At 37.7% G+C, this 13,910-nt stretch overlaps 1 protein-coding gene across 11 annotated transcripts in view; it reads left to right on the forward strand.

Annotated features, from left to right (window-relative positions):
* Nucleotides 1–13,910, forward strand: part of EML4 (EMAP like 4) — a 160,291-nt gene that overhangs the window by 75,156 nt on the left and 71,225 nt on the right. For 5 of the 11 annotated variants that reach the window (XM_078444776.2, XM_060653455.3, XM_081795216.1 and 2 more), the window contains 2 exons: nucleotides 9,246–9,263; nucleotides 12,021–12,150. In XM_078444776.2, the coding sequence (XP_078300902.1) occupies nucleotides 9,246–9,263; nucleotides 12,021–12,150 (148 nt within the window). Of the gene's footprint in view, nucleotides 1–3,739; nucleotides 3,814–9,245; nucleotides 9,264–12,020; nucleotides 12,151–13,910 lie in introns of all 11 variants that reach the window. The other 6 variants (XM_081795217.1, XM_060653492.3, XM_081795214.1 and 3 more) reach the window with 3 other exon arrangements.

Consider the following 13,910-nt stretch of genomic DNA (forward strand, 5'->3'; position numbering starts at 1 on the left):
AAACTAAATGTTGTGTATGCTGCTGGTTTAATGACATTCTACTGTGTCACTTTGTAGTAATATTACCATTCAGTAGATGTCTAAGTCAGAAGCACACCTAACTAGTCATTTCAGTATTTTTAGTACTCTTCTGTTAGTTTATTCCTTCTCATGTGCCAGCGGTATTAAAAGCTAAGCCCCATTTTTTTCTCCAGTATATTATGCTCGACACTTAACTAAGGTAGAAATTTTCCCAGTAGTTTTTTTTTTCCTTTTAATTTTTTTTTTAACGTTTATTTATTATTGAGAGACAGAGACAGAACATGAGCATGGGAGGGGCCAGGAGACACAGAATATGAAGCAGGCGCCAGGCTCTAAGCTGTGAGCACAGAGCCTGATGCAGGGCTCAAACTCACAAACCAAGAGATCATGACCTGAGCCAAAGTCTGACGCTTAACTGACTGAGCCACCCAGGCGTCCCCTCCACCTCCCAGTAGTTTTTAAGGTAGCCAGTCATTTAAGTTTCTCATATACCTTCTCTTCTGTTGGAGAATTTTTTCCTTTTGACGGCATATGTTCATAATATATGTAGCAGTTGTAACGGAGTTCCTGCCAAAAGGAAAAAAAAAATTACCTGTATTTTGGAACAAACGGGAAGGCCCAGGGAACACTTTGGCAAGATTAGCTGCCAGGAAGACAAATTATGTCACAGCTGGTGCCTGGGAAACCCATTAAGACCTCTCAGGGTGACCAAATGAATGTAATTTGAGAATACAGTCCAGTGGCATTATGTGAAGACAAGCTGTTAGTATACAATGGTATATAAGCAAAGGAGTCAAATTTATCTGAAGATGAGAATCAGTCATTTTACACCAGGAAACTGCTGGTAAACCAAAAGTATCAAGCATTGCAGATGACATTTGAGAAATGAGAGAGCCCAGAGGCAAAATTGAAATGTAAAGAGTATCTGTTTTCTTAAAAAAAACAATCCTAATTGTGTAGAAACTGGGATAACATACAGGCACAGGTCTGTATCATTGCCTCTTACTCCAGATAACATTTGGGAAAAGACAGAAATTGTCATAAGTTTGCTGTAAATGATGTTGATAAGTAAATTATACTAATCTGGTTGGAAAGTAAATTTCCTTGGTGGGCCCTTGGGCCAAAGTGACTGGTGATTGTGGTAGGAGATGGAAGTGTTTTATTATTTGACAACAGATCAAAGACTTCTAAGATGCACTTTGCATATAGAAGTATATGAATGGATATTGCCTCAGACCAGGCAACAATTACCGTTTCCCGAAATCTAGAGTTCCATTTCTATATGAAAGTCAAATCTATCTTTGGTCATTTCAACTCAAAATATACTTTCAAAAAACTAGTGGCCATTAGGAGTTGAAAGGACTGAAGTACACCTTCCTGTGAGACAAAAGGAAAGGAGCTTGAAAATATAAAGAGAGTGGAAGAGGTCTGCAGTTGGAGCTGTGGGGCATATGATAGAGAATCTGAGATAAATAAAAAATTTTGAGTGTCAGCTAGAGTTTTTCCTCCATGGGCCATCTTTATCCTTCTTCTGATCAAAAATTTTCCCATCTTTTTTTTTTTTTTTTTTTTTTTTTTTAATGTTTATTTATTTTGAGAGAGAATCCAAAACAGGCTCTGCACTGTCAGCGCAGAGCCCAACAAAGGGCTCAGTTCCACGTATGGAGAAATCATGACTTGAGTTGAAATCAATAGTCGGACACAACCAACTGAGCCATCCAGGTGCCCGCCATATTTTTCCATCTTTTAAGGTTCAAACTATTTCCTGACAATATTACCATTTCTTTGTCTCTTCTTGGAATCATTTAAAAAGTTTTAAAAGTCTGTTTTGGTACGTATATTTGATGTTCCTGCTAGATTATAATCTATTTGAAGGCAGGGACAGTTTGTTACTAACAGCTAGCCTTGGGATGACTCAGTAAGTACTTGTTAAATTGAATGTGGAGAATAGAAAGTTTTAGAAGCAGGAAGTTGTGGTTAAAAAAAAAAAAACTGGTTTAGAGAGGGGGATTGGGATAGATCCAAGATTAAGAGAATATTAGGGATTAGGGTAGCCAGGATTTTAGATTTTGTGATTTTGAATATGGAACAGTTTCTAGTGATAACTTTACTGTGTGAGTCTAGAGTATAGTATAGTCATTAGTATTTAGGAACTGTCAGGCTAAGTTATCAGAAAGGTCCTATGCTTGGGTCTGTCATCAAGGAATATAAAACATATGGTTAGTATTCTTATGTCATCATAAAGTATAAAAATTATTGTTGGCCTTCAGCTGGCATTAATGATGGTTTCTACTCTAATTAAAACTAAATACCTTCCTGGTTTATAGACTTTTAGCCTAAATTTCTATTTCAGCCAGGTTCCTGCTCAGAAATAGAACTACTTATACTTTTGTAAAAAAGGAGAGGTTCTTGCTGCTTCCAGTCCTGTAGGCTAATCTTTGAGATCACGGCTCAGACTTTATAATGTCTAAGCCATAGAGGAGAGGGATGTGTGTGTGTGCATACACATATATACATATATGCACACACACAGAGCACTAATGGTGCATTCCAGTCATGGATCTGTGTAACTTCAATAATCATTTTTATGTTCCATTCTTCCAGTTAAGTTCCTAATATTCTGAATTTCAAAGAATACACTTTAGACTTCTCAACTGAAAAACAAGCATTCACCCACAGTTCCTTTTTGTTTCCTGCCTCTGCTTTACTTAATGCATTGCCTCTACCTTGGGAGATGATTCACTCTTTCATCCAAATGCTAAGGATTCCCAGTACCAAGAGCTATTTCAAATTAAACTGTAGGATTAAAGGCGACCATGAAAACCTTCTTTTGGCCTTTTCTTGCTATTTATTTATTTATATTATTTAAAAATTTTTTTTTTCAACGTTTTTTATTTTATTTTTGGGACAGAGAGAGACAGAGCATGAACTGGGGAGGGGCAGAGAGAGAGGGAGACACAGAATCAGAAACAGGCTCCAGGCTCCGAGCCATCAGCCCAGAGCCTGACGCGGGGCTCGAACTCCCGGACCGCGAGATCGTGACCTGGCTGAAGTCGGATGCTTAACCGACTGCGCCACCCAGGCGCCCCATTTATATTATTTTTAATGTTTATTTGTTTTTGTGAGAGAAAACACTAGCAGTGGAAGGGCAGAGAGAGGGGAACAGAGGATCTGAAGCAGGCTCTGTACTGATAGCAGAGAACCCGATGTGGGGCTTGAACCCACAAACTGTGAGATCATGACCTAAGCTGAGGTTGGATGCTTAACCTACTGAGACACCCAGGCGCCCCTCTTGCTGTTTACATTAGTATCTGGGGTCCTTGATGATTTAGTACTATTGTCTGCTTAGAATTTCCTTTCCCCCTACTCCCTCTGGTAAGTTTCTGTGTGTTATCCTGGCACTGCTTAAAATGTCACTCTACGTTTGGCAGAATTATTTCTTTCTCCTTACTTAACTACTCCTTCTGTCTGGACTCAAATGTTGATTTCACTGCTTACCACAATAGAACCTTGAGCATGTTAATAATCTCTCCAATTTCTTCTTCAGTAAAATTGGGATGATAATAATAAATCCCTTTCAGGATTATGGGTAAGGTTAAAGGATATACCACTTATAAAGTACCTAGGACAATGCCTAGCACCTGGCAAGCACTTGATAATTAATATTACTCCACACCATTTACTGTATTGACAGTGTCTGTTTCCTTCATCTTTTCAGTGAACGAGGCACTGTTTTAGGTGGTGGAGATTAAAGAAATAAAAAACACGGACTTTGCCCCCAAAGGACCTCAGGTAAACTGAGAAGACAGATAGGTCAGTATTACAAAATCATAGGTAATTCGTATTAAAAAGGTAAATTCAGGGTGCTGTGGGAGCACCTAGGATAAATAATTAACTCAAACCGGAGTTGAAGGTTCCTTGCAGGAGGTGACATCAGCACTCATCTACCTTCATGATTTTAATAGCCACTTATTAGTACCAGTTCCCAAATTGTTCCCAGATCTAGGCTTCAGCACTTCAGAATTGTCTGTCTTACTAGATTGTTCTGTTTGTGTGTCCTTCAGAATTCGTAAATGTACAATGTCCCCAAATTGAACTCCTTATTCTTTAAGTCTTCTAAACATTTCTTAAAACTGACTCCTCCCCTGCATTCATGCTACCAGGCTCTTATTTCATATCTCCATCATCTATGCTTGGACCACTGCCCTAAAATCTGCTCTTCACGTAGCCACTAGAGGGTTTTCTCTAAAATGTAAATTGAACTAACTCCTTTTTTCCAGCTCAAACCCTTTTAGTGATCTCTATCCTCTGTAGATAGAGTCTCCATAATCTAACTGCTCCCATCTAACCTCTCCCATCTGGACTCTGCTGTCTCTTGTTTCACATTCTCACCACACAAAGAGCTTTTTGTCTGCCTCCTCTCTTCCATGCACTCACACACACCCCACTTTGCTATTATAGTCTGTTTCTTTGCACATACTAGAGTAAGCTCCAAGTATCTTATCACCTATCTTTTACTTGGCTTAACACTTGGTTCTGCATTTCTTCTAGGAAATCTTTTTTGAGTTCTGTGCTCCTAATCATCTTTATAGAGTTATGTGTCTTTCCTTTGTACTTGTTCATACTCTGTTCATATCACTGTTACTGTACTTACCACATATTTTCATTGCCAGTGTGATTCTCTTCCAAGATGTTGAACTCCGTGATGCCAGTAACTGCCTTTTACTCTTTTGTAAAACAAGGCTTGTAAGTCTTTTGTAAACCCATGGGTAGATGGATGATGAATATGTGTTAATTTAGGCAAGCAGGGATGACTAGCATATGCCAGAAAGGACAATCCAGGCGCAAAAGCACAAAGGAGTAAAAGTACTTAGTTAAGGAATTCAGAGGAAACTGAAGCATGAGGTGTGAGGTTGGGAGTGTTAAGAAATGAACCTAGACTGTTAGATAGGGCCCTTGGTGAAAGGTTTTCTTATGCCTTTCTGAGGAATTTAGTTCTTATCCGGAGGGCACTGGAGAACCATTTAGGGATTTTAAAGTGAGGAGCGACAGGTTGATTTACAGAAATTCATTAATTCTGAAATCCCTATATTTCTTGCATTTTAACATCTCTGAAATTACAGCACCTGTTTCTTACAATTGATTGTGCCTACAGTTCTCACAAGCAGCACATCCTTATAGGGCATTCAAGATGATGGTGCATGTTACTATTGATGGCATATCAAATTCAAAGACATACAGCATGTTTCAGAAAGAGGATTCTGATGCAGTGTTGACAATGCCTTAAGAGAAGGGTAATATAGCAAGTAGGGAGAATAGAGCTAAAACTGAACATAATCCAGAACAGAAATTTGAGGCAGTCGTGGTGAAGTTGCATTCATTTAGTCTTCAGATACTGATCAGGTGCTTTCTGTGTGCCAAGCACAGTATAAATCACAGGGATACATACAAGAAGCACAAAACAAGTAAGGTTTCCAAATAGAGTTACAAATAATTATAAATGGGGATAAGGACTGCAAAGGAAATGGGGTAGTAAGAGAGTAAGATGATCATAAAAGCCTTCTTTGACGAAGTGCTGTTCAGCTGAAATTTAAAAGGTGAGGATGAGCCTTCCAGGTGAAGAACATTCCAAGTAGCAGAACAAATGTTAAAGATTAGGTGTAAGAAAGGATAGGAGGAAAAATTGAATTCAAGATTTTGGTCATAAGCCAAAACAAAACAAAAAAACAAACCCGCCTTGACTGTTATCTCACACCATACAAAAATGAACAAAATGGATCATAGACCTCAGCATAAGAGCTAAATCCATAAAATTTCTGTAAGAAAATACAGGGGGGAACCTTTAATGACCGTGGGTTTAGAAAGAATGTCGTAAATAGGACACAAACAAGTACAAATAATAAGGGAGAAAGCCATTAGTTGAACATCAAAATTTAAAAATCTTGTTCTTCCAAAGATTTTTGAAAATAAAAAGGCAAGCTACAAAACGGGAAAAAATAGTTTCAACACATATCTCTCAAAAAACTTTTATCTAGAAGACAGCCCATTTAAAAAATAGGCAAAATATATAAACGTACACATGACTAACAAAGATATATGGATGTCAAGCACATAAAAAGATACTCAGTAGTTTTAGACATTAAGGAAATGCAGATGAAAACCACAGTGAGATGCCACTACATGCTCAGCAAGGTGGCTAAAATGAAAAAGACTGGTCCTTCCAAGTATTTGCAAGGATGCAGAACAACTGGAACTTTTATACAGTGCAGGTAGGAATGTAAAATGGTGCAACCACTTTGGAAAACAATTTGGCAGTTTCTGAAAAAGCTAAATATTCAGGTACCATACAACCCAGGTATTTACCTTTAAGAAATGAAAGCATGTATCCCACAAAGACTTGTACACTTACGTTCTTTGTAGCTTTATTTGTAATACAAAAATATGAAAACAACCCCAATGTCTACAGGTAAATGAATAAAAGTATTGTGATATATCCATGTAATGGAATAGTATTGGGTTATAAAAAGGAATAATCTGTTGATACACTTATCAGCTCAGATGAAACTTAGCATAATTATGCTGAATTTAAAACATCAGGCAAGAAAGATATACATTGTATTATTCCATTATATAAAATGCTAGAAAATGTGAACTAACCTGTAGTGATTAGGAAGTAGAGTGGTGGTTGCTTGGAGTCCAAAGTTGAGGGAGGGAGAGGTGGATTATAGGACACAAGGACACTTTTGAGGATGATGGCTATGTTCACTGTGTTGATTGTGGTGATTGTTTCACAGACATATATGTATGTCAAAACTTAGTAAATCGTACACTTTATACATGTACAACTTACTGTATACCAGTTATGTCTCAATTAAAACCAGGGAAAAATAAAACAAAAAGAAGTTGTAGAAGCAGCAAAGGACTTAGTCACCTATTAATTGTTGGCTGTATGGAAATGGAAGAATCAAAGCTAATTTCCTGTTTTCTGGTTTATACCATGAGTGGGTGGTAGTAAAATGTAAGCAGGAAAAGAAGATCCAGCAAACGAGAGTGAGAAAAAATGGTCAGAGAGCTAAGACAAAATTCAGGCAAAGGCAGTGTCCTAGAAACTAAGGACATTGTTCCTGCCTGAATACCGTCCTTGCCTGAATGGTCAGCAGTATTAGTTGGTGAGGGAAAGCCAAGCAAGATAAGGACTGGAAAGCATCCTTTGAATTTAGTGACAAAGAACCGTTGGTGATATTGGCAAGAAAAATTTCTGTGAAGTGGTTAGATGATAGATTGCAGAAGGTTGAGTTGCATTCCTACCAGAAATACACAAGGATTCCAGTTTCTTCACATTCTTTGCAACACTTGCGTTTTTTTGTTTTTGATGTAATAGCTATAGTGTAATCACCTAATGGGTGTGGTTGATCTCCTGATTTCTTTTGTTTTTTTTTTTGGTTTCAACAATAATCAAACTTTGATTTGTGCTGTTAACTTTTGAAAAATTTTCATAAATGAACAACATGAAATCACATTTACATATCATTTTATCATCTCCAGAACCCCTTTATTTATTTTTTAATTTTGTTTGTTATTTTTTTTTTTAATTTACATCCAGATTAGTTAGCATATAGTGCAATAGTGATTTCAAGAGTAGATTCCTTAGTGCCCCTTACCCATTTAGCCCATCCCCCCTCCCACAACCCCTCCAGTAACCCTCAATTTGTTTTCCATATTTATGAGTCCTTCTGTGTTGTCCCCCTCCCTGTTTTTATATTATTTTTGTTTCCCTTCCCTTATATTCATCTGTTTTGACTCTTAAAGTCCTCATAGGAGTGAAGTCATATGATTTTTGTCTTTCTCTAATTTCACTTAGCATAATACCGTCCAGTTCCATCCATGTAGTTGCAAATGGCAAGATTTCATTCTTTTTGATTGCCGAGTAATACTCCATTGTATGTATATACCACATTTTCTTTATCCATTCATCCATTGATGGACATTTGGGCTCTTTCCATACTTTGGCTATTGTTGATAGTGCTACTATAATCATGGGGGTGCATGTGTCCCTTCGAAACAGCACACCTGTATCCCGTGGATAAATGCCTAGTAGAGCAATTGTTGGCTCATAGGGTAGTTCTATTTTTAGTTTTTTGAGGAACCTCCATACTGTTTTCCAGAATGGCTGCACCAGCTTGCATTCCCATGATCTCCGTTTTGAGACAAGGTTTGGGACATTGAAAGAGAGCATAGAAAGTAGATTGCAGACTGTGTGTGTGTGTGTGTGTGTGTGTTATGTAGTGGTTAATGGGGATTGTTTAGTGTGTAACAAAAAACAAAAAATTATACACTAAACCTTGCATTGCGAGTAAGTTGTTCTACGAGTGTTGCGCAAGATGAGTAAACATTTCTTTCTTTATTTTTTTTATTTAAAAAAAAAATTTGTTGTAACGTTTATTTACCTTTGAGAGAGACAGAGACAGGATGTGAGTGGGTTAGGGGCAGAGAGAGAGGGAGACACAGAATCTGAAGCAGGCTCCAGGCTCCGAGCTGTCAGCACAGAGCCCAACGCGGGGCTCCGAACTCATGAGCTGTGAGATCATGACCTGAGCCGAAGTCAGACACTCAACTGACTGAGCCACGCAGGCGCCCCAGATGAGTAAATGTTTCTAATAAATTTTACCTTGAAAAATGAGTCACGTCCTGCAGTACAGGTAGTACGTGACACCAAATACCACATGATCACAACTGAGCCAATGGCACACACGCTCACGCGCTCTCTCTCTCTCTCTCTCTCTCTCTCTCTCTCTGTGGGGTTGTGGGTGATTGTGTCCCATGCCTGGTCTCAGGCTGTGGTGTTTCTCAGAAATCAGTGATTTTTCAGAACATTGGAAGGTGCCCACAACTGGCACTAGTGTAGTTTTTGTCGCTTCAACGTGCCTATAGACAATCCTTTGCTTTTCCATACAAGAGTAAGCTCAGGAATGCTTTGCTTCATTCTAGGTCAGGCTGCCTGCAGATATAGACCCTTTTCCTCTCCTGCCTTATTGCCAGTTACATTAAACACAATGTATGACAAGAGTTTTGTTAATACTGTAGTCAGCATCCGTACGAGCATATACAATGGCCCCCATGTAGAAAAAGGTTCTATTGAGCCAAGAGATAGCACTGGTTACATTGGTGAGAGTGAAAGTCATCCTACACAATAACCCTTCTCTCTCTTGTCTCCCTCACACCAGCCATGAAGATTTTCAAAGGTAAGTGCAGGTTAATTTGTTTATTCTTCTTCATATTTTGTAGTTATTATTTTGTATTATATTACTGTGTTGTAATCATTTTTAAATGAATATTTTGGGGTTGTGGAACAAATCATCTCAGTTTCCATTATTTCTTTGGGGAAATTTGCTTTGATATACAAGTGCTTTGGATTACAAGCATGTTTCCAGAATGAATTATGCTCACAAACCAAGGTTTTACTGCATTTCAAAACCAGCTATTGGTATAGCAAAAGTAGTGCTCAGAGGAAAATTTATAGTTGTAAATGCCTGTGGTAAAAAAGATTTCAATTTGGGGCACCTGGGTGGCTCAGTCAGTTAAGTGTCCAACTTCGGCTCAGGTCTGATCTCACCATTCGTGAGTTCAAGCCCCACGTCGGGCTCTGTGCTGACAGCTCAGAGCCTGGAGCCCGCTTTGGATTCTGTGTCTCCCTCTCCCTTTGCCCCTCCTCTGTTCACACTCTGTGTCTTTCTCTCTCAAAAATAAATAAAACATTAAAAAAAAAGATTTCAATTTAGTAACCTAATTTTAAGGAAACAGAAAAATACCAAACCCAACACTAGCAAAGGGAAAGAAATAATAAAGGTTAAAGATAAATAGAGAACAGAAAAACAATGAACCAATGCAACCAAAAGTTGGTGTTTTAAAAGATCAACAAACTTGACAAGATTTTAGGTAGACTGAAAAAAAGAAAGGGAAGCTTTAAATTGCTAAATTTGGGGTACTTGGGTGACTCAGTTGGTTAAGTGTCTGACTTTAGCTCATGTCGTGATCTCACAGTCCGATTCGTGGTTCGAGCCCCGCATCAGGCTCTGTGCTGACAGCTCAAAGCCTGGAGCCTGCTTCAGATTCTGTGTCTCCCTCCCTCTCTCTGCCTCTCCCCGAGTCTGTCTGTCTCTCTCTCTTTCTCTTTCTTTCTCTCTCAAAAATAAATAAACATTAAAAAAAAAATTAAATTGCTGAAATCAGAGGGGCACCTGGGTGCTTCCATCGGTTAAGCATTCCACTCTTGATTTCAGCTCCGGTCATGATTTCACAGGTTTTTTGAGATCAAGCCCCATGTCAGGCCCTGTGCTGAGTATAGAGCCTGCTTAGGATTCTCTCTTTCCCTCTTTCTCTGACCCTCCCCCACCCCAAAAATTGCTAAAATCAGAAATGAAAGTGGGAACCTTTCAGAAATAAAAGGATTGTAAGAGTGCATTATGAACAATTTACATAATATTGTTCTGTTGAAAAATGGGCAAAGGACTTGAATAGATATTTCTCTAAAGAAACACAAATGGCCAACAAGCTCAAGATATTCTCATCATTGGAGAAATGTAAATCAAAACCACAGTGAAATAGCACTTAATATTAACTGAGATGTCTATAATTAAAAAAAAAAACTGAAAATAAGCGTTAGCAAGGATGTGGTGAAATAATTCATTGAAATAATACATTGATGGTGGGATTGTAAAATTATGCATCTGCTGTCTTATTAGTTCCTCATTAAGTTAAAATAACCATGTGACCCAGCAGTTCTACTCCTAAGTTATATACCCCAAAGAATTGAAAATAGATGTTCAAATGAAAACTTGTATAAAAAGGTTTATGGCAATACAATTCACATTAGCCTAAAGATTGAAACTACCCAATTATCCATCAACAGATGAATGGATAAACAAGATGTGGTATATTCATACGATGGAGTATTACTCATCCATAAAAAATAATAAAGTACTCATATGTGTTGCCACATGGATGAACCTTGAACACACTGTGCTAAGTAAAATAAGCCAGACACAAAAGAGCACATATTGTATGGTTCCATGTATATGAAATATTCAGAAGAGGCAGATACAAAGAGATGATGCAAATTAACCTTTGACATGGGCTGAGGGGAGGAAGAAAGGAATGGGAAGTGAATGCTCAGTGAGTACAGGGTTTCTGTTTGGGGTGATCAAAATGTTCTGGAATTGAATATGATTGCACAGTGTAGTAAATATGCTAAATGCCACTGAATTGTACCTTTTTTTAAATGCTTAAAATGGTAAATTTTGTTATATTTTGCCACAATCAAAAAAAAATAACAGTCAAATCAACAAGAAGTCGCCAGTTTGGCAGACTAGTGGTAGATTTCATGACCAGTGATATTAGCATAATTTGGGGGTTACTGTACATTATTATATTTGAAACTTTTTCTGGGAAATAGGTCTCCTGTTTACCCATACTCATCACATATTACACTTGATCTTACCAAAAGGCCGAGAAGCGATCATACTCATCACATATTTATTCCAATCCTTCTACAATATAAATTAAGAAAGCAGAGGTTGCTTTATACATTTATGCTTTATTTATATGGAATAACATTGTAAGACTTAACATTTATGGTTCTAGAATTTCTGAATAATTTGATTTCAGTAGAACCTGAGTGATTTCTGAAAATCAGTGATGTGGAGATTTGTGGTTTACCTGAAGCACAACTTTGAATCATGTTTTTTAAAGCTGCTGTGTGTGGGGTGCAAACTATTTAGCTAGAGAATAAGTCTAGCTACATTGTAGCAATTTAGCATGGCCTTTTTATAGATCCATTTGATGAGATTAAGTTTTGAGACAAAAATACTGTGTTCTGCTTACCAGAGGAAGCAGTCTGCTTACTTAGTTCTAAACACATTTTAATGGACTTAATTTTTAAGTTCCCAGTTTTTGAGAAATATTTTGAAGTTTAATGTAAATTTTTTCTTAACCACTTTTAGGCCAGCCAGGCCTTCGAGAAGCTATTTCTATGTCCTGTATAACCAACGGGAGTGGTGCAAACAGAAAGCCAAGCCACACCAGCTCTGTCGCAATTGCAAGGAAAGAAACTCTTTCATCTGCTGCTAAAAGGTATCCATTTGTAAGGGAAAGAAAAGCTACCATTGCAAAATTGTCTGAATGTGATAATTCTACTTTTGAAAAAAAAAATGAAATAGGACTGTATGGAATTAAAGTGAGCATGTCCTTTGAATTCTTTAACTCTGAATGTAGAAACCCACCCAGCCCACCCAGTTAGTTTACATTCATGTAACCTATCGAGTTGTGTGAGGTAACTTTTGGTTCCTACTAAAGAAAGTGTTTTCATTCCTGGTTTGGTTTGTTTCTTTTTATTTTTTATTAATTTATTTATTTTGAGAAAGAGAGAGTGTGTAAGCATGCACGCACATGCACACGCACACACACACACATGCTAGTGGGAGGGGGGCGGGAGGGGCAGAGAGGGAATCACAAACAGGCTCCCTGGAACTCAGGAACCATGAGATTGTGACCTGAGCTGAAATCAAGAATCAGATGCTTAACCAGCTGAGCCATCCAGGCGCCCGTGGTTTTGTTTCTTTTTAACAAGCATTTGTTGATGAGATAAGCATCACTATATTTAATTATATAAGCACATTTTCTGTGCTTATATAAGGAATACATTTGATACAGCAGTTTTTATTTTTTTATTTTTATTTTTTTTTAATTTTTTTGTTTTAGTGTTTATTTTTGAGACAGAGAGAGCATGAACAGGGCAGGGTCAGAGAGAGAGGGAGACACAGAATCTGAAACAGGCTCCGGACTCCGAGCTCCGAGCTGTCAGCACAGAGCCCGATGCGGGGCTCGAACCCACGGACTGCGAGATCGTGACCTGGGCCGAAGTCGGATGCTCAACCGACTGAGCCACCCAGGGGTGCTGAGGCGCCCCTATACAGCAGTTTTTAAAGGAGAAATAGAATCTTCAGTATATATACATTTGTGGGAGGTTGAACACTATTATAACTTTTATTCTTTAACCATGCTATAAAAAAAAGGCATAATACTTTGTATTATGTACAAATAGTATATGTACTATATAGTACTGTGTTGTGTGTGTGTGTGTGTGTGTGTGTGTCTGTGTTAGGGGATGGTAGGTAGAAGGGCAGTGGAAATATTACAAAAGAGTTTCAGTGAACTACAGATTTACATTCTATATGTTCTTTTCATCAATGAATTAATCTGTTTCAATAAAATTGCTTACAGAATTTTTGCACTTTTGTGTAATTCCTAGCAGATTATCCCACATAGAGTTTGGAGAGACCATAAGAGATCAACTACATAATCTTACAACTGTTCTCTTCAAGGAATAACTAAGGAAAAACCTTAAGTAATGGAATAATATTTAAAATGTACTGATAAAAAATGGTTGCCTTAATGAACTAATGCCAGTGACAAGTTACTCATCAGTGTGGATTTATAGATGCTAACCAAACATTTGGCTACAGGAATAGTAAAGAAATAACAAGATCTTTAGGTTATTTATTTACTTATTTATTAAATATTTTTTATTTTTAAGTAATCTCTGTACCCAGTGTGGGGTTTGAAACTCGATCAAGAGTTGCATGCTGCACTGACTGAGCCAGCCAGGGGCCCTGATCTTTTAGGCCTTTTAAAAGCCCCTTGTAGAATTCAGTGTTTGAAGTCATTGTCATTTTGGAATCCAGACTTTCTCCTCCAGACATGCCAAAATGTATTATCTATGCTTCCCTTTTAGGAGAAAAGGACAAGTTATAAATGCATAGTGGAAATTTTAATATTTTTAATAAACTTCCTTGTTTTTAGTAGTGGTTTGGATTCAGCCCGTTTTCTTATGT

This window comes from Panthera onca, chromosome A3 (genome assembly GCF_046562875.1).
Source record: "Panthera onca isolate mPanOnc1 chromosome A3, mPanOnc1 haplotype 2, whole genome shotgun sequence".
In the NCBI taxonomy this organism is placed as follows: Eukaryota; Metazoa; Chordata; class Mammalia; order Carnivora; family Felidae; genus Panthera; species Panthera onca.